Here is a 21,321-nt window from a genome sequence, read left to right as displayed (position 1 = left end):
TAGGTGCCATTACACTAAACGTCTGCTTCCTATGTTGTGTGGAATGGACCTCCTGATAAGATGGTATCTGCAGGAGGTCTTCACCTGCAGAGCACAGTGATCGACTGGGTATATAAGGGGTAAGATGATCTTTTAGGTGTCCTGGTTCCAAACTCTATAGGGCTTTGTACAGCAGAACCTTGAACTTGACTTGGCAGCTAATGGGCACAGCACAGGCAACTGGTGGGCAGAAGATTTATTTGTATTTAATTAATATGTCGTGTTAACTAGGGTGGTAGATGCAGGGTCTCTGCAGGTCATATTTTGAAGGGACACGATACAGCAACCTTGCTGAAGCTAAACAGGTCAGTCTGGTCAGCATCTGAAAAGGAGGCCATCTTTGGAAACATACGTGCTGCATAAACACAATTTTACTTCCCTATTTTATGCTCAAGATAAATCAGACAAGAATATATCTGGTTCAAGGTCATTCACCCGCACTTCACAGCCAAGAGAGAAATTCAAGTTGGGTCTTCAAAGTCTTGACACTAGCTAGCCATGTCAAGCTTGCCCTAGTTCCACCAGTTAGGCAGCGGGCAATCACGGCACCAGCATGACCTATATTGTCTGTACACAGGGAGGAACCAGGTCAGTGTGGGGTTCTCATAGGGTGAGGCAGTAGATGGGATGCCCCCATGACACTAGAACTAGGAAACCTTCAGTGAAACTGATCAGCAAGGAACATTCAGGACTGACAAAAAGAAGTACTTCTAAATATAGCACTTAAAACAAGGGAACCTGAAAATACAGCAGCCTACCTGACAATATTCTGTAGGGGGCCATAGCCCCACCCGACCTATTCACATTCTTCCTGCTGTCTTGACTCTTTACCCTGGCCTTTGACACCTGAGACACGTACTTTTAGGACCTACCCTATTTGGGAATTTTAGATTGCTTTACATATTGTATTTTAAAATTGTAACCTAACCTGGGACCTTTGGATGAAGAGCAGGTAATAAATAATTATTAATAATCATCATCATGGTTGTGATGGGTTTTCCAGGAATATTTGAGGCTGAACAGCTGCTTTTCTCCTAAAACGTGATGTTTTACGCTGCTTCAGGCATTCTTTCCCCCCAGTTTGGGTTTCCTGAGCATGATCGATAAGGTAGATTTATTTTTTTAAATGTATATCCCACGCTTCATTTAAAAAATTAATCCTAGGGTGGATATAGCTATATGTGTGGCTGCTGTTTTGTTTTTCCACACTTACATGGGAGTAATCCCTCACTTTGCTCTGAATCGCGCTGTGGATCTCTCTGTATTCACAATATAATATAAATCTCCTAGTTTTGCACTTGAGGCTGCTGACGTATGTGCCCAACTTGGGATAGAAAGTACCACTGACAGGCACAGATGGTGGGATGGGCGGCCAAGAGGAATACCCGCTAGCAGCCTCTGGCTATTAAGGCCGGCCCGTGTCACGGCGATCGACGCTCTGCCTGATTCATAAACCGCTCGAGACCAGCCCCCGTTCCATAACGGAACGCAGAGACTGTGCCAACGTTCGGAAGGAAAACCGGCCAGCCAATGAGAGAGCGGGGCCGGGCGCGGCTGTGGTCAGTATTGGGGTGGAGCCATGTGCCGCCGCCTCCCCCTCCCACGTGCCTTTCGCTTTGTATCTCCTCCTCCTTTTTCCCCCGGCGCAGTGGCTCCATTCGCTTTCCTTTCGCTTTCCTTTCTTCTTTGCAGTCGAGGCCGGTGTTCGGCGATGATGGCGGCGTCGATGAGGGAAATGGAGGAAGATCAAGCAAGCGAAGAGGAGGAGGAGGAGGAGGAGGAAGAAGAAGAGGAGGAGGAGGAGGAGGGGTTTTGGGAGTATGATTCCACCTGGGAAGAAGAGGAGGATGGAGGGCAGCTGGAAGAAGATCTGGGAAGGAAGGGATCGGAGGCGGCTCCAGCGGCAACCGCCGCTACAGAAAAGAGTAGAAATCAAGAGAAGCCCCAATCTAACAGCAGCCCCAACTGGTGGTCGCTCAACGCCAGGAGGGCCTCCGGTAGCCAGGTGAGGGTCTGTCCCCAGGTAGCTGCCTTGGGGGAGAAGAAGGTGACCTCTGATCTCTTCCGGGTCTCTGCAGGGAACGAGGCAAGAGGGAGGCTTGGGTGTGCTTAGCTAGACCTATTCATTCGGAATTGCAGTCATTTGCATCCTCCACATATCTTCCCCCCTTTCTCCCATATAGTTGTGGTGAAGTGTCATCTGTGGCTCTGAGGGGAGGGGGGAATAGAAAGGGAGATAACGGCTTGGCTTATATACCCCCTCCCCCCAAAAAACCCCAATAACCTTCGCGTTGCTACGATAAAAAAAACTGAGAAAGGTTCAATAAAACCCAGGGGCCTGCTCCCCTCTTGCGCCCTGCAAAAGGAATCGATACACGCGGAGAGCTCTTGTTACAGATCTCTGCCTTTTCAAAGGGTCTCTTTGTGGTTTCCTAACCCTGCAGGAAGCCGAGTGATGGCTGGATACAATTAATTAGTTGGGCAGCTGTGAAATGTTTATGGCGGTGGTTGGGAGGTTACGTTCTCAAGGGTGTGTTTAACGATTGATAAGTGATTCCAGTAACACACTGGGTGGCTCTTCCCATTTTTGCTTTGGGGTGGAGTTGAGGGAAGATGGGCAATGAGTTTGCCTAATTCCACTCAAGCCAGTTCCTGGCTGACCTGGTAGCCAAACCCATATTTCAGGTGTGGGAAATCTTTGGCCCTTCAGATGTTGCCCATCAGGGATGATGGGAGTTGTAGTCTGGCAGCATCCGGAGGCCAAGCTCTTGTCAGATTTCTCAAGGGTGAGCCTTACATGCAGAAGAAACCTTCCACTTCAAAATGCAAGTGTGAGACTGTATTTTTGAAAGCTCGCATGTATTTTTAAATAAATCTTTGCACGGAGAAAGCTTGCACTTGATGAAAGGTTCAATACTTAACCCTCTTTATCACTATGCAAAGTTTTCAATGCACAGGGAGTTTTTCCCTCCATTCAGCAGTATTCAAAAATGTTTTGTGTTTTCCCAGAAACCTAAAGGGTTACAGTACATATGATTTATTACGTTAATATACCACCTATCCAACCACATTTTCTGGGTCATTTACCTGAACAATAAAGTGCAAAATACAATTCACAATTAAACTCTAAAACCAAAGTAAAATAAATTACGTAGCAGAAATCACAGTGGAACCCCCCCCCCCAAAAAAACTAAAATCAGCATAATGTGCAGCTAAAACAAAACTAATAACATTTCTGTTTCACATGTAGATAAGTTCCAGATAAAAACTCTGTCCATTGGATTTCTGAGCATATAAACCAATGTTACATAGCGGTGAAGTCATGTGGTTACTCACTTTATTTTATGCCATTTTAGGGCCTGGTTCACATGTCACATTAAAGGGTGACCATAGTTAGAAGTAAAATGTAGTTTTATGCGAATTGTGATTGTGCTGTTGCACATTGCTCAAAAGTCCACACCTTGCTCCTCCCTTGTTCCTGCTGTTGCAACATTGAGGAAAAAGCAAGCGAAAGGCTGGCATCATATCACGTGTGAACCAGCACTCATGGTTAGTTTCCCCCAAACACTCACTATTTGTTGGAAGAGAAACAAGTCATGGTTGCTGGTTTGCATATAAAGTGAAGCCAGCCTCTGGTTTGTTTCCTCCTCAGCACAGCAGGAGCAGAGGAAGAGCAAAGTGGAGACTTTTGAGCAGCGTGCAAGAGCACACAGCTCTTAAGTGTTAAACGACAGTTTCTTTTTAATTACGGTTTAAGGTGACGTGCAAACCAGGGTTATCCTGTTTTTCTGTTAATCAAATAATTTAAGGCAGCAAGTAAAAAAAAATTATACAATAGACTAAAGAATTGTGAGCAACATGACAGCTAATTGGCCATTTGAAAGGATAGCAACCCAACACAATATTAAAGAGCAAAGCACACAAAGAAAGCCTTCTGGAAGAGATTTCTCAAGAGCATGCGCCATGGCAACCAAATATCAAACTCTCTTGGGATAATGTTCCATTGTGTGGAAAGGATTGAGTCTCAGACAGGGGTCTCAGGTGATCTTAGACCTCTTATTTTGGGGGGAGCAGGGTCCCTATGTCTCCAGCATCCTATGAGCCAATCAGCATGAAAGGAGAGTGTGTTGGCCATTGAGAAGAAACTTCTAACATGCTTCTTTGTCCTTTCCTGCTGATTGGAGCCAATCAGAGTGAAAGGTGATGAGTCAGCCACTGAGAAGACTCTTCTCAGTAGCTAACACCCATGCTTATTGGCTCCCAGGGACCTCTGTCCTTATGGGAGAAGGCATTAACAAGGATCTCCTCAACCCAGCAGCAAAAAAAAAAGGTTGGTAGGGGATGTAGCTGTGACTGCCATGAAGGGACTCTGCACTTCTGAATTTACCACTTAACTAATGATTCTTGGGTATGCTCACCCTGTTTTACATGAGAACAGGCCTTCTCAGTGGTGGCTTCCCGTTTCTGGAATGTTCTCCCCAAGATGGCATGCCTGGCACTACTACTGTTTCTTAATAAGTACCAGTCAAAATATTTTTATTTACCCAGGGACTTGTTGCTAGAAATCTCTATAGGTTTCCCCCCCCCTCCATTTTATGTTCCTATGGCTGGCAGGAAACAATAGCTTTTAAAAGAGCTGAAAGCAATATAATACAAGAGTCATTATCTTTGATATACTCATTTTATTTTCTTCCACAGTTGTCTGGTCTAAAAGGTTTTGCAGGCTTTTCGTCTACACTGTAAAAACTGTTTTGCAATTATTCATCACCTTTGGTGTTAGTATTTGTTGTATGCATCCAGGCTGGTTCCCCTTATAAGTCTTCCCTCTTGTCTCTGTGTAAGATAAGCTTTCCTATCTCTGAGGGGTCGGGGGACCTGTTCTCTGTCTTGAATTGAGGAGGAAGAGTGAATGAAAAGTCCAGAAGAAAACTTTGCTTCTCTCACATAAGAGAAATGGATAATAATACTTGGATTTAGTTTTGCTTTGTAACTGGGAGAAATGAAACTGAAAATGCAGTGGTGCTTTACATGGGCACTGTTTAGATTGCACTGATTCGTATGCTGCACCCTGAGGAGGTCTTACTTGGTTAGGGAGACAGTTGGAAGGGGTAGTGATGAGTTTGCTGTTGTAGGTGCCAGATTATTAGTCATGTACTTTTGCTACCATATATGGAGTGAGAAATGCCAGACGTCCAAGCTGGATTTAGAAAGGGAAGAGGCACCAGAGATCATATCTCAAACATACTTTGGATAATGGAACGGAGCAAGGAATTTCTGAAGAAAATCACCCTGTGCTTTATAGATTACAGCAAAGCCTTTGACTGTGTAGATCATGAAAAACTATGGAATGCTTTAAAAGAAATGGGGGTGCCACAGCATCTGATTGTCCTGATGTGCAACCTATACTCTCGACAAGAGGCTACTGTAAGGACAGAATATGGAGAAACCAATTGGTTCCCCATCGGAAAGGGTGTGAGACAGGGGTGTATTTTATCACCCTGTTTATTTAATCTACACACTGAACATATCATACGGAAAGTGGGATTGGACCAAGATGAAGGAGGTGTGAAAATTGGAGGGAGAAATATCAATAATTTAAGATATGCAGACGATACCATACTACTAGCAGAAATCAGTAATGATTTGAAACGAATGCTTATGAAAGATAAAGAGAAGCACAAAAGCAGGACTACAGCTGAATGTCAAAAAGACAACAGAAGATTTATGTAACTTTACAGTTGACAATGAGCACAATTAACTTGTCAAGGATTATCAATACCTAAGTACAGCCATTAACCAAAATGGAGACAATAGAAATCAGAAGAAGGCTAGGTCTGGGGAGGGTCGCTATGAGAGAACTAGAAAAGGTCCTCAAATGCGAACTGAACACTAAAGTCAGGATCATTCAGACCATAGTATTCCCGATCTGTATGTATGGATGTGAAAATTGGACAGTGAAAAAAGAGAATAAGAGAAAAATCAACTCCTTTGAAATGTGGTGTTGGAGGAGAGCTTTGCGCATAACATGGACTGCAAAAAAGACAAATAGAACAAATTAAACCAGAACTGTCCCTAGAAGCTAAAATGATGAAACTGAGGTTATCATACTTTGGACACATCATGAGAAGACATGATTCACTAGAAAAGACACTAATGCTGGGAAAAACAGAAGGGAGCAGAAAAAGAGGAAGGCCAAACAAGAGATGGATTGATTCCATAAAGGAAGCCACAGACCTGAACTTACAAGATCTGAACAGGGTGGTTCATGACAGATGCTTTTGGAGGTCACCGATTCATAGGGTTGCCATAAATCGTGATCGACCTGAAGGCACATAACAACAACAACAACTTTTGCTACTTGTTTGGCTTTTGGCTGATCCCTGCAGATCAACTGGGGAGGAGGGTCATTGCCGGGTACTGTATCTGTTTTTGCTTTTTCCTACCACTATAAAAAAAAATGGTGGGGGCAGAACAAATTGCTGGGAGGCATATCAGGCTCCCAAACTGGAGGTCAGCCATCCCTGGTGTGTAGGATTGCATTGTGAAAAGTATTAATAAGCTAAACATGGGTTAAAGAGAGAATCGTTTAACTCAAGGTGTGGAATTCATTTGCTCTTTTGTGAAGTTTAACACTCTCTTTGGCCAGGATGGGATGACTTACGAGTGCAAGTCAGTACCTTGCCAGAAAACTGAATTAGCCCAAACAGGATTTTATCATCTCGGCCAGTTGCCAGAACTGGTGAATGCAAAGCTCAAAAATTTTTCCAGTACAGCCACTGGTGTAGATGCATGAAATGTCATCATGCAACAAAACATGATTATTTCCATGTTACTCCACACACCAGCCTTCTTCACCCTGGTGCCATTCAGATGTTTTGGACTACCAACTCCCATCAGTCCCAGCCAGCAGTCAGGGATGATGGAAGTTGTAATCTAAAACATCTGGTGGACACCAGGTTGGGAAAGGCTGCTGTACACTACTGATGGTTTGCTTAGATTTCCAGTGAAATTCAAAAGGAGTTTTGTACTAGTGACAGAAGCAGCCTTCCAGTGCTGTGTTTGACTGGTAGTTCTGTCACCCCTTAATATCATGTGCAGAGTTATAGTGGTTCAGTTAATGTGCATGTATCGTATTTATTGCTAGTATATTCTTTCTTCAATTATTGCTCCTTATCTAGTCAAGATGTCACCATCCATGCACAAGAAACAGAGATTAGCAGGTTCAGGAAAACGCCAAGGTCTGCAGAAGTCCTAAACAATATTTTAGGGAATCCCCCCTCCCCTTAAACACAAAATGAGGACTGAGCATGCTTAGTGGAGAGGGGCATAGAATGGAGTATCCTGGGAAAAGGTGGCTAGTCGGTGGGAATCCTAAACAGGAGCCCTTTACAACACAGCCTTGTGTTGCAGGTCCCCCTTGTTGAAGTCTTTAACTCTTTGCTTCTCAGCAAAAGCAGCTAAGAAACTGAGCTATGAATTATGAAGCCCACTAGACAGACTTAAGACAAGCCACTTATCTGTGATATGGCTGACCTACCTTGCAGGGTTGTTGTAAGGATTACAGCAATGATGTCTATAAATTGCTTTGATCTAAAAGGTGGCACCTTGCCTATGGAACTCTCCCTCCCTGTACAGATCTGGCTGTCTCCAATGCTATTGCTGATTGCTGATTTGCATTGCTGATTGTATATTATTATTATTATACATTTTAGTTGATGGCGTTCTGTTTTTAATGTTGCATGCTAGATGTTAGCCACCCTGGGCTCTATATGAGGAAAGGCAAGATACAAGAAATTAAATAATAAGGGTTTGTATTCAGTTAGGTCCTACGTACAGTAGGCCCATTGAAATTAATGAACCTAAGTTAGGCTTGTCTGTTAACTTCAGTGGGTCTACTCTGAGTAAGATTAGTGTTGAACAGCATCCATAATTTTATATGCTGTGCAATGAAAGAGGTGGAAAACTGATGCAGATCCCTCTTAAAATGAAGAGTTATTCTCTCCCTCCTGCATTGTGCGTCCATGTGCACATTGGTGGGCAGCCTGCATTTCCCTTTCCTGGGGTGCCTCTACCCACCACACAATCAAGAACAACCGTCAGGCCCGAGAATCCAATGCGGCCCTCCAGGCATTTCTGTCTGGCACTTGGAACTCTCGCCAGGCCACACGCTGGCTTAGGTCCTGCTTCATACCTCACATATTTTTGCCTGACTGAAATGTGTCCCTGAAGTCTCCTCATGCCTCTTGGTTGCCTGAGTGGGGGATAGAGAAGAATGTGTGAGTGTGTGTAGAAACTAACCTAGTAACATTTACGTATGTTGCTCCACCCACTTTTGCCTCTGGCCACGCCCACCACTAGCATATGGTCTGTGGAAGGTTGCCTAGGAGAGAATGTGGCCCTCAAGCTGAAAAGGGTTCCCTATCCCTGGTCTAGAAGCTCATAGAAGTGTGGGTGTGGTCCTGCATTCACTGTGCATAGGAGCACTTCATCTGAAATGGGTTTTATTCTCTTGAATCTAAGTAACTTTGCACCCTTGTTTCCTTCTCTGGTAGTCTGGAAGGAGCTTTTAGTTGGGGATTTCATGTTTTCCTCCACCCCTGACTCCTGTTCCCTCTTTCTCCTAGAACGCAACTGGACGCAACTGGATGGCAGCAAAAGATATGCAGAAATACAGGCGACATTACCCGGTAAGAGCCTGATGATCTTAGCAGAGACTGTCAGCTGACCGTGCCATTCATACATTTAACACCGATGTGCATCAACTTTGTAAATAAAATCACTATTTTTTTTGTTTACTTGCTAAGATTTATATGCCACTTAATTAGGCTTGCCTCAACAGAAAAGGTTTTAGCAGGCATTGGAAACAGTACAATGAAGATACCTCCATATTTATAGCCTGTTTTATTTTTTTATTTAGTGTTTTCTGTGTATGCCTACTAAAAGGTTAGTGGCCTGAGTTTCCATGCTGACCACAGAGAAACAGAAGCCTGCAAATATCTGCCAATAAAACAAGTTATAAGACAAACGTTTCAAGCCATGCTAAAAGCTGACGTTGGACTGCAACTCTCATCAACCCTACCCAGCCCAAGGTCAAGGGTGATGGGAGCTGTAGCTCAACAATATCTTAGAGTGCAAAATGCTCCCCATTACTTCCTTTTAGCTTGAGGGCGTCAGACGAGCCACTCTCTAGGGACAAAATCCCACAATCTGGCTGCCAAAATACAGAAGGCTCTTTCTTATGACCCTGAGGGTGGCGTGATGCACAGCAAGTCATCGGAGTGCAGTGGGCGTGCAAGGTTGTATGGGAGAAGATGGCCCTTCAGATGTCTGGGGAAGGGCACTAGCTCCGTGGTAGAGCATCTTCTTTGCATGCAGAAGGTCCCAGATTCAATCCCCAGCATCTCCAGGCAGGGCTGGGAGAGACCCCTGCCTGAAATCATGGAGAGCTGCTGCCAGTTAGTGTAGACAATACTAAGCTAGATGGACCAACAGTCTGTCCCAGTACAAGGCAGCTTCCTCTGTTCCAGAGTCCTTGTCCCAAACCATTTATGACTTTAGGGAGGAGCGACAATTTTTAAACGGATCTAATCTTTAAGGGATTTTTAATCCTCGTCGCTGATGCGTCATTTTTTCTTCCTCAGGGTTTGGAAGAAACTGAAATCAGAGAGGAGGAACTGTGGAATTTGAGCTTCTACAAAAACGAGATCCATTTTCTGCCTCACGGTAGGGCTTTCTTGACCAAGGCAAATTGCAGCTGCAAAGGTGGGGTTTCCTTGCTGGCCCTTGAGAGGGAAGTGAATTGTATTTAGTGAAAATGCTTTTTTTTTTTACCCTGGCAGAAAGTAACTTCCGCAAATCTGCCTGTCTCCGTCCCTGCAGAAATACCTGAAGTGTTGCATATTTCCTACAGCTGTTCCCCCTGGGAGGCAAATCAGTCTGCAGAGGGAAGCCTTGGTACTCTGTGCTTGCAAAAAGCAGGGTTCAGTCTCCTTCCCTAGGGAGAAGGCCGCGCTCGCTCCATCAAGTGTTTCTGAATCTTCCTTGCTATGTCAGGCATGCAGTGATTCTTGTGATCTCCGAGTGGTGAGAATCAGCCCAGAAATCCACAAGCCTAGGAATAAGAGGAAGCTGCCTTAGAGTGAGTCAGACTGTTGGTCCATATAGCTCAGTATTGTCTACACTGACTGGCAGCAGCTCTGCAGGGTTTCAGCCAGGGGTCTCCCCCTGCCCTACCTGGAGATACCAAGGATTGAACCTGGGACCTTCTGTGTGCAAGGCGGATGCTCCACCACTGCACTGTCACCCTTCCCCCCCAAAAAAACCCTCTCAGGTTACAAGAACGTAACTAGTGTGCAGTAGATCCCATAGCCCATAGACTCTGGGAAAGATGGGGCAGGAGGGAGAACTGAAATACAGTAAGGCCCTGCTTTTCGGCGTTCCACTAATATGGCACCAGCAGGGCAATCAGCTGTAGCGGAGGGAGCTTCAGGGCCAAGCGCTGTCAGCTGGAGCGCGGCGGCTGGAGCTCCCGCGTTACAGCTGATTATGCACTCCAGCTTATCAGCTGGAGCGTGGGGAGCTCTAGCCACCGCGCTCCAGCTGACAGTGATCAGCTGGAGCGCGCGATCAGCTGTATTGTACAGCAGATCACACACTATGTCCCACTTTTTGGCGGGCGCCTAGAACATAACCCGCCGTATAAGTGGGGACCTACTGTACATTCTGAATGCTTATGGGCATTCTGTCATCCCTTGTACAGCTTGCTGTTTGGAAGCATATTATACCGCCCTGCTCTTTCCTGCCAGTTGTCCCCGCTGGATCGGGCTAGACATCCCTCTAGTCCAGCATCCTGTTCTCACAGTGGCCAATTAGATGCTGAAGGGAAGCCCATAAGCAGAACCTGAGCACAACAGCATGCTCCCTAAGTGTGCTGTCTCTGATAGGGGAGATGGAGCATAGCCATTATGGCTAGGTGTCACTGATAGCCTTATCGCCCATGAATTTGTCTAACTCTCATTTAAAGCCATCACTACTTATTGTGGGAACAGATTCCATAGTTTAACTATGTGTTGCATGAAGAAGTACTTCAGTCCTGAATCTTCCAGCATTCAGCTTTGTTGGGTGACGCCAAGTTCTAGTTGAGAGGGGAGAAAAACTCTTCTGTATTTGTTTTCTCCACACCGTGCATAATTTTCTAGACCTCTGTCATATTTTTCCCCCCATTCTTCTTCTAGGCCTCTTTATTGAAGACCTCCTTGAGAAGTGGCAGAATGACTATGCAACTCTGGAAGAAAATCATTCATATATTCAGTGGTAAATGGCCGACATTACAAATTCTAACAGCACGTGAGAAAGTAGTGTTCTGGTGCACATTCTATATTAGACAGTGCCAGTATTTCTCATCCTCCTCTTCTTTGGAGGTTCTCCAAACTCTGAGCCAGAGCATCTTCCAAAGGGGCTGTAATATTTTTCATTTGGGTAGGCCTATAATGAAAAAGAGAGCCAGTGTGGTGTAGTGGTTAAGGTGCTGGACTACGACCTGGTAGACCAGGGTTCGAATCCCCACACAGCCATGAAGCTCACTGGGTGATCTTGGGCCAGTCACTGCCTCTCAGCCTCATGAAAACCCTATTCAGAGGGTCACCGTAAGTCGGAATCGACTTGAAGGCGGTACATTTACATTTTTATAATGAAAAACAAGATTATATCCATTGTATATTTTTACTAGTCAATTGCTGCTTGCATGGTCTGGGCTACCATTATAGGACCCAGCATCTGACAATAAATGTCTTCAAGTCGATCCCGACTTATGGTGACCCTATGAATAGGGACTTCATGGTAAGCAGTATTCAGAGGGGGTTGACCGTTGCCTCCCTCTGAGGCTAGTCCTCCCCAGCTGCGCCCGCCCAAGGGCTTCCTCGTCTGGGCCGTGGGGGCAGCTTGCAGTGAGAAGTACAGGAAGACTTGCTGATTTGTTTGCTTGCTTGCACAAAAGGGGGAGGAAAGTGGCATAAGTTACGTTCGTCTGAATGCAGCCATTGTCAACATACAGTTTATGATCACATGTATTTTGTGAATTGTATTATTTTATTGATGTATTTTATATTGTATTTTTATATTTGTGTTTTTGTAAGCCGCCTTGAGGGCCTTTGGCCGAAAGGCAGGGTATAAATAAGTATTAATAATAATAGGACCTGCACAGCTGCACAAGCCAGCCCCTTCCTTGTCCGCATCTGCCAGCTGGGGGGGGCGACTGGGCTCCTTGGGACTATGCAGCTTGCCCACAGCTTCACAGGTGGCAAGGCATGTCACCCCTGAGCCACTCACTGGCCCTTGACACCCAGGAGACACGAACGGGGATTTGAACTCACAGACTCTGGATTCCCAGCCAGGCTCTCCTCCCCACTGTGCTATACCAGCTGCCAGTCTCCTTTATAGCTTCATTTGTGTTGCTGTCCATGATGAGGCCTGTTTCAGGTTATTTGACTGTTAGATGCTGGGGTTGGCAACCTTTTTTTGGCCCATGGGCACATTTTCAGACTGGAGAAAGTTGTGGTGACTACACGCACATACTTATCAGCCAAACCCACACTGCAAGCTGTTATATTGGCATAAAAGGAAATACTGTGGCAGTGTACAAAAAAACAGAAAAAGAAAATCAACATTTAAAACAGTGAGAATAGCATTAAATCCATCCGTATAACCAGTGTAAACAATATCTAACAATGTTACCCTGAAAAAGTTTGGTTGAACAAGGAGGCATCCAAAAGAACAAATTGGGGGGTGCATTCCAAAGTATGGGTGCCACCACACTGAAAGTTCTGCCCCGGTTATTCATTAAACAAACATCCAGGGCTTATGGCACCCACAAAAGGGTCTCACTTAATGACGTAAAGGTTCAAGCAGGATGACCTGGGAAAGGGTGGTCTCAGGTAAGCAGGTCCTAGGCTGTTTAAGGCTCTATATACCAGCAGTAAAACATTAAACCTGCCCCGATAGCTCATTGGCAGTCGGTGCAGATCCCTTAACAGAGATGAATCCTTCTTTTAAGCCTAACTTCCATTTGGGGGTTGGGGGGACCTCATGGGTACCATGGAAGGCCTCTGAGGGCACCTGTGCGCCTGCAGGCACTATGTTGGCAACCCCTGTTTTAATGTGGAGCTAGCTTTTCTTGCGTCCTTGATATGGTGGGGCATATATCTAAAGGAACTGTCCTATTTTCAGACTTAATCAGGATTTCTTAGATATGCCTACGGGTTAAGTTTCTGGGCAGCATGGAAGGACCCTCACAACACCCCTGGCAGGTGGTGCACAATGTGTGTGATGTGTGCAATTGCCTCTTCCGAATAGCTGCCTCCAGAAGTTGCTCATGAGGTGGGGCGGAGCCTGTACGCTAGCTTCCTAGCTGGTGAGGGAGGGGTGTGAGGTAGCAGGGAGGTTGGCATAGCGCAAGCTACCCAGTGGAGTCAGTCCACTGCTCCTGCTGGTGCATTTGCAGTGCACCAACCTCCCAGCTGCCTTGCCCCTCTTGGTAATCGACAGGAACCCACCCGCCAGGAAGCTTGATAGCTCCACACGTACAAACCCCAGTGAGCAGCTTCTGGCTGCTTCTTGCCTGAACCAGAGGAATTTGCTGGGCTGTATGTTTTAATTCATCCATGGATAGTCAGCATGGTGTCCTCCAGATGTAGCTGGATTAGAAACCCCATCATTCTTGACCACTGGCCATGCCATCTGGGGCTGATGGGAGGTGGGAGTCCAGTAACATGTGAAGGATGCCAGGCTGCATCCTCACCACAACGGTTGAGAAGTCCTGCCCGCCCTCGGACTAAACTCTTTTTCAGACTTCATTCCCTTCTTGGTTTGATTTGCAAACCATTTTTTTTTCCTTTCAGGTTATTTCCTTTGCGTGAACAGGGAATGAACTGGCGTGCTCGGATTCTCACCTGCCAAGAAATCGAGGTAGGAGGGCACTTGGCTCTTTTAAGGTTGACTTTAAAACTACCAGAGGGAGGGATGATTTTTAAAGTTCTCCCTCCTTGTTTATGACGTTGACGATGGCTTTGATGCAGTGACTGCTCGGGCACTCCCACTGAAGGGTGAGCTATCCCAATTTCCCCTCTTCCGTCCCAGCAGCGATCACTGAATACAGAAATTGTGGTGTTTTCCCTTGGCTTTCAGACAGAGGAGGGAGAAATTGTCCCTCAGACTTTCCCAATTAGATGCTCTCCAGAAGCTTGGGACCGCAGCTCCTGTCAGCTCCAGCCAGCATTGCCAGTGATCAGGACTGATGGGAATTGTAGTGCAAAACATCTGGAGGGCACCAGTTTGAGGAAGGGCGTCAAACTGTGTCAGTTTTCCCAGCAAATGTTGGCGTCTTTCCACATGCCAAGCTACATGTGATTGGGGAGATCCACGTTATCTCTTGAGGAGCCTACTTGCATTCCTGCATATATATAAAGCTTCCATGAGGTTTTGGGTGGGTTGAGGTTATTAAAGCAGCAGTGTTGGAGGGGGTGGGAGTGTTAACCCTTTCTTCCCCCATGCCTTTTTCGCGCTGGAACCCCTGCCTAGAGCTGCCTCTGTCGTTACATGTAAAAACTACTTCTGTATAGTTGGTCGTGCAACATCTCACAGCAGGTTGCGTAGGTGAAAAACGGCATCCCCAAAAACGAGCACTACAGTGAGAATAAGCAAAGCTAAAAGACGAAAACAGTAATGCCTCAAAAGCATAGCAGTTAGCCTTCAAGAACTGCTGCGAACTTTCTTAAAAAGAAACATGTTTAGCTGTCTCAGGTTAAGATTGCAGGAAGGAGACCCTGTGGGCCCATTTTGGAAGAGAGTTCCAGAGAATCGGGGCTGCTATCGAAAAGGCTTTTCTCCTGGTGGAGGCTAATATGTCAAAACAGAAGCCTGTCTCTTTTTTCCCACCAGTGGGGCTGATACACTGCAGCTTCAAGGGGTGAGGGCTCTGTTCAGGGATACGGTTTGGGGAGGAAGGTTAAGCCTTCCCTCCAACAGCACCACTCCTCTGTTCCATGCAACTGCTTTAAAGTTTTGTGGGGTTTTTTGAATGAAAAGCTCCAATAGATGCAATCTGCGACTTCCTACATCACATGCAGTTCAATCCGAGCATTAGTTTGTGGTCGGGAAGTTATTCAAGTCATTTGGCTTCTGCAGAACTGAGTCTTCCACAGAATAGACTCTTCATCTTCCCGCTGCAACTTGATGTGCTTGTAACTTGTCACTACAAGCTTTCTAGGGGCTGTAATAATGGCTGCCCATGTCACACCTTGCCTCCATGCCCCTGTTGGTCTTGCCATGGGTGCTGATAGCTGGGGCCTTTTCTTCCCAGCAGCCAGACCCTCAAAAGAGGGGGGGGTCATAGCTCAGTGGTAGAGCACATGCTTTTCATGCATGGGCTCTCAGATTCAATCCCTGGCATTAAAAGGATCAGGTGGTAGCAGGTGAACGGAAAAGAGATCTCTCTGGCTGTAGCTCTCTAGCATTTCAGGCAGTCAGAGAAGACCATTCTGAGGTAGATGGATGCATAGTTGGACCTGAAAGTAGACAGCTTCCTATGTTCCTAAATCAGGGGCCGCCAACATGGCACCCTTGAGGTTTTCCCCTGGCACCCGCAAAGCCTTTGACCACTTCCCCACCCCCACACTTGCCTCCTTTGGGCATGAGGTTGGTTACCTTTTTTCTCCCTTGAGAAGTACAAAGAGCTGGAAGAGGAAGTTGGAAAATAACCTTCTTTCCCACTTCCTCTTTCCGCTCTGTGCGCTTTTCAAGGCTCAGATTGAGGCTTTGTAGACATCATAGATTTAAAGCACGTTGCTTCCCTCAAAGAATCCTGGGAGATGGAGCTTGCCTGTTACAGAGCTACAATTCCCAGAACCTTTAACAAAGGACAGTTCCCAGGATTCTTTGGGGGATGTCATGTGGTTTAAAAGTATGGTGTGTATGCAGCCTGATTCTACTGGATCTGAGTTTTATACAGATAACTTGGAAAAGCAAAGTGTTTTTACACATGCTTTTTTCTTGTCTCTTGGGAACGGGGAGAGAATTCACCAGAGAGGGTCACCTTCACAACACTCTCTCAAAAATCCAAATGCGCCTATCTGCCTAGAAATGTTGGCGACCTCTGTAAACTTATAGACCTTTTTTGCTGTGTCTTCATCTTTTGGCATTCCAGGCCTTCAAGAAATCTAAGGAAGTCATGGAGAGGTTTGTCCGGGCTTACAAGCTGATGTTGGGCTTCTATGGAATTGAACTGATAAGCGAGGAAACAGGTGAACTGAGACGAGCAAAGAATTGGCGTGAGAGGTTCGAGAACCTCAATCGGTAAGTTGTTTCCCTAGTCGCATGCGTGTATAAAAGTCACTCAGTGACGATCACTCAGGTACTGCAGTCATCAAATAGTCAACATTGGCCGCATTCACACTGTACGTTTATTCCACTATCATTCCATTCTAAACAGTCATGGTTTCCCCCAAAGAGTTCTGGGAAGTGTAGTTTGTGGAGGATACTGAGAGTTGTTAGGAAAGCCACAGTCCCCCATAGGCCGGCAATTCCCAGAGTTCTCTGGGAGAAAGGACTGACTGTTAAACTACTCGGGGAATTGTGGCTGTGTGTGGAGAATAGGGGTTTCCTAGCAACTCTCAGCACCCTTCACAAACGACACTTCTCAGGATTCTTTGAGGGAAACCATGACTGTTTAAAGTGGAATAATAATTGGAATAAATGTACAGTGTGAATGTGGCCATTCTTTTTGTGAGCTGACCCTGGTTTCTTGTTGACTTGATGTCTGTCCGGTTTTGTGTCTGGACATCTGTCCGGTTTTGTTTTTCTGTCCGTTTAGAAAGAGCCAGTGTGCTCTATAGTAGCCCAAGTTAAGAACATAAGAAGAGCCTGGCTGCTGGATCAGACCAGTGACCCATCTAGTTCAGCACCCTGTTCTCTCAGAGGCCATCCAGATGCCTGTAGGAAGCCTGCAAGCAGGACTTGAGTGCAACAGTGCTCTCTGTCCACTTGTGATTCCCAGCATACTGCCTCTGACAGTGGATGGAGAATATAGCTGTTGTGGCTAGTAGCCATTGATATCCACCATGAGGTGATAAATTGGATTAGGATCCACCACTTTTGCAGTGGATTAATGTGTGAACTTGGATGGTTTTCGGTCTGGGATCCTGAATGAGTTTGCCAGCTACTAAGCAGAAAGGTGTTTGGTATGCCGAGCACCATCAAGACTAAAATGCCCTGCAAAGTGGAGTTCCTGTATGAATGCTAAGCTCTCGGGAGAAGCAAGAAGGCCCTGGCATCCTTGTAGAGTAGCGATCTCTCACTGAGTCCTCACAACTGTTTGTGGCAACATAATATAACCAAGGATACAAATGGTGTCTGGGGATAAGCAGGCGCTCTCCACCTTGCCCCCATGCTAACATGGGAAGACGCATTATACTGTTAGACCAGTAGCTCATGCAGCTTAGCATTGTCTGCACAGACTGGCAGCAGCGCTCCAAGGTTTCAAGCAGTGGTCTCACTTCCAGCCCTACCTGGAGATGCTGGGGGTTGAACCCGGGACCTTCTGCGTGCACAGCAGATGCTGTGCCTACAGCCCTGCCTCTGCCCTTGCTTCAGTACGGCTCAGGCTGGAAACAGCACATTCTACCCCCCAGGATAATGCTTTCCTCGTAAGCCTCAGCTAACACGACGGCTAGGGAATTGCAAGGAACTGTTGTTGTGTTTAAAGCAAAACCTCTTAGTCATTTTAATGAACTGCTGTCCTGATGCGTTGTACTGCGGATGGATTTAATTATGATGGATGTTATGGATCTGTTGGCGTAGTCAATGGAGAAGACTGTATGAATAAGATGCAAGACATTTTTGGCAACAGGCCTTTGGGGGATGGGCTGTAGCTCAGTGGCAGAGCATCTGCTTGGCATGCAGAAAGCCCTGGGTTCACTCTCTGGGTAGGGCTGAGAGAGATCCCTGTCTGAAACCCCGGAGTGCCGCTGCCAGTCAGTGTAGACAGTAGTGAGCTAGTTGGACCAATGGCCTGACTCGGTATAAGGCAGCTTCTTAAGTTACAATGTTATGTATAACATTCATTGAAGCGCAAAGCTCCAGTTTTAGAGTAACCATGCAGATTCAGGTGTTCTGCCATAAGTGAGGTATAGAAACTTGTTCCTTTTTTTAGTAAGTAAATTCGCGTTCTGCATCAGCGGAGGAGAATCTGTGGCCCTCCGGACGTTGCTGACTACCGTCAGCCCCTGCCAGCATGGTCGGGATTCTTTCCCAGCAACACCTGAAGGGCGACACGTTTCTCTCCCTTCTTCTAGATCGACTCTCACAGGGTGGGGAGCTCTCTGTTAGCCCAAGGGCCGTATTTCCTTCTGGGCAACCTTCTGGAGGCCAGACGCTTGTGGTAGGTGGGGCCAGAGGCACAACTGGACAGAGCAATGAATGTAAATGGCACCCTTTTGTGCACATTGGAGCAAGTTTCTACAGACGTTCAGAAGCAAGAGGCGTTACCGGAATTCTAGGATCTATCCCAACCGGGCAAAAATACCCAAGGAAGGTGTGAGACAGGGCTGTTGTTGCCAGGGGAGAGTGCCAAGGTCCAGATGGAGGCCTGGAGGACTCCATTTGGGTTTTCCAGCCCTGCACTACCACATATGTATCTACAGACCCGAACAATATATTGTTGTTTGTTCCTTTCCAAAAAGTGACTGTTTCGTAGGACATTTGGATTGTAGCTCCCTTTAGCACTAGGTTATAATGTCTTCCTTCACCCCTTGAGACTCTCTAGTTCTTTTTCTCCCCACCCCAGGTACAGCCATAACAATTTACGGATCACCCGCATCTTGAAATGCTTGGGAGAGATGAGGTACGAACACTATCAGACGCACCTGGTGAAGTTCTTCCTAACGGAGGTCCTGGTACACCAAGAGCTCCCGCGGGTGCTGAGAAGTGCCTTGGACTACTTCATGTTCACGGTCCGAAACCGGCAGAGGCGGCGGGAGTTGGTGCACTTTGCGTGGCAGCACTTCACGCCGAAGCACAAGTTCGTCTGGGGCCTGCACAAGAAGCTCCGGCAATTCAAGCCTCGGTCCCCAGAATTTCTGAGCAGCGAGAGGCTCAGAGGAGAGCAAGAAGCTGTTCAGGGTGGGGATGGAGAGGAGGCCGCGGGGGAGAATGAAGCCGAGCCACAGCATAAAACGTCCCAGAGGCTTGAGGAAGAACCTGCTCAGAAGGGAGCTGGAGAGGGCACGGAAAAGGATCAAGCTGAGCTTCCGGATAAGACATGCACTGCTTGGCATGCCGTGGGGCAAACGGCCAATAATCCAGCTGGGCAGCATTTATCCAAAGCTAATACTGAACCAGGGCTTTCATCCAGTGACTCTATGCTGGGCAAAGTTAGCAAGACGGAAGCCACCTCTGTGATCGGTGGTGACGGATTTCAGGCTGGGCGTGTTGCAGAGCCCCAAACGAGCTCTCTAAGTGAAGAAAAGACTTCAGAGGAGACGAGTAAACCTAGGCCTGCGACAGGGGCAAAGGTCGAGGCAGAGGAGGACAACAGCGAAGAAGCCACGCCAGTCTCTTCATTTTCCCAGTTGGAAAGACAGAGTCTTGTGGACGAGGGTGAGAGCGGAGTAGATGGCGAAAGTCTGAAGGAATCCAAAAAGAGGAAGCTGGAAATGGGCAGGTTAAGTGAGGAAAGTGTTGGGATATTGAAAAGCCCCACCGACATTGAGAAGATCTCTTACAATCTTGGAGAGGTTGTGATTGATCAGAAGGGCCTAGATGGCGTTCCAGACATGGAGGAGAAAACCAGTCCTTCTGGGCCTGAAGGTGGCGAAGGGGATGGTAGATACATAAAAGAGACTGAATTGGTCAATGCAGTGATAAAAAGACGGAAGGTTGAGGAGAAGGGGTTGGAAGATGGTGCATCAAAAACAGCTGTAAAGGCGGACATCAAGGTAGTATCCTCTGAGGGCCAGATAACAAATTGCACCGGCATTGAAAGGACAGATGAAATGAAAACAATTGGCAATGCTTCTGTAAACACTCTGACTGACTGTAGAACGCCAAGTGTGGATTTATTGGTTCATTCCAAAGCTAGTGCCGAGTCGAGCCTTTCACCGGCCAGCTGTGTGCCAGGCAAATCTCATGAGCAGGAAACTACCTCTGCAGAGGAAGGCAAGAGATCGCCAGCCAGTGAAATAGAGCTGGATGGCAAGGCAGAACAAACGGAGAGGGGGACAGAGGAAGCAGCAGATAAGAATAAAGCACTTGAAACAGCGGAGAATAAATACTCCGTAGCAGAGCCAGAATAGTTTTATTCAAATGAGGCCGATAATAGGACATGTGTTGTTTTTTAGAAACTGATCAGACCTGGACCAGTCCACTGCCTCCGTGCGTGTGTGTGTGTGTGTGTTCGCTCTTTTTTCTTTTTGTATACTTGGTTATAAAGCCAAGATCCCTAAGTGGACTGTTTTAACTGAGGGCAGACAACAAAGGCTTCAGGATGAAGATTCCCTCCCCACCCCCACTTGTTGATTGCATACTTTGAGTCCTAAAAGAATGTGCGTTTTCTTTTTCTTTGCTTTTTAAAAGATTCCAGACAGCTCTGGTTTTAAAAGTGACATCATTTTTTGAGCAACTAAATGAAGCTTAGAAGCCACTTTGTGGACATATTTTCCAATATTTACTAGATGATCCAAAAGAATCTATTTGTTAAATTAATCTTGTTTTGTTAAAATAAAAGCCTTAACTTGTTAAAATGTCTAATTTTCCTTTCTTCATCATTAAACTGGGCACTCTTGAGAAAGAAATCTGGCCAAACAGTCTTCCAAAGCTCTCTTGGGAGAATCTTTTTTTTTTTTAGGCATCTGATTTCATGTAGGAAAATAAGGAACAGCAGCTGCCACTCGTCCCACCCACCCTGCAAATAGACTTTGATTTGGACCACTGGGCTGGAATAAAAGTTTTTCTTGAGTTTTCTTCTATGCATTATAATAAGAATTCGTATTTAGGTAGTGCTTCTAGATGCTCAAAGGATTTCACATTCATCACCTCGTTGTAAGGTCAGGGCCAATCCAAGACATCCTGTGTGCATAAGGAGGGCCTGGTAATGTTAGCACCCCCCTCTGCCCTAAATACAGAACTTGACTGGACTGGCAGTTAAACCTTTCTCCCAAAACTTGTCTTTCTACAAGTTGATCAGAACATGATCAAACCTTCTCAAAAGCCAGCATGGTGTAGTGGTCAGAGTGT

The 21,321-nt window shown here is 46.2% G+C and overlaps 1 protein-coding gene across 1 annotated transcript; it reads left to right on the top strand.

Moving 5' to 3' along the window:
• Window positions 1-1,523: 1,523 nt before the first annotated feature.
• On the top strand, window positions 1,524-20,828 carry OGFR (opioid growth factor receptor). Its single transcript, XM_061631049.1, has 8 exons — window positions 1,524-1,598; window positions 1,732-2,044; window positions 8,664-8,726; window positions 9,681-9,762; window positions 11,274-11,352; window positions 13,935-14,001; window positions 16,238-16,386; window positions 18,875-20,828. The coding sequence occupies exons 1-8, from the start codon at window positions 1,570-1,572 to the stop codon at window positions 20,379-20,381; spliced, it is 2,289 nt and encodes a 762-aa protein (XP_061487033.1). The 5' UTR covers window positions 1,524-1,569; the 3' UTR covers window positions 20,382-20,828.
• Window positions 20,829-21,321: the final 493 nt, after the last annotated feature.

This window comes from Rhineura floridana, chromosome 6, assembly GCF_030035675.1.
Source record: "Rhineura floridana isolate rRhiFlo1 chromosome 6, rRhiFlo1.hap2, whole genome shotgun sequence".
Lineage (NCBI taxonomy): Eukaryota > Metazoa > Chordata > Lepidosauria > Squamata > Rhineuridae > Rhineura > Rhineura floridana.
This window is presented reverse-complemented; position numbering and strand designations above follow the sequence as displayed.

Coding starts and splice junctions, on each gene's coding strand:
- OGFR (XM_061631049.1), top strand. CDS start 1,570: ATGAGAGAGCGGGGCCGGGCGCGGCTGTG. Junction 11,353..13,934: donor AATCATTCATATATTCAGTG/GTAAATGGCCGA, acceptor TTTTCCTTTCAG/GTTATTTCCTTTGCGTGAAC. Junction 16,387..18,874: donor AGGTTCGAGAACCTCAATCG/GTAAGTTGTTTC, acceptor TCCCCACCCCAG/GTACAGCCATAACAATTTAC.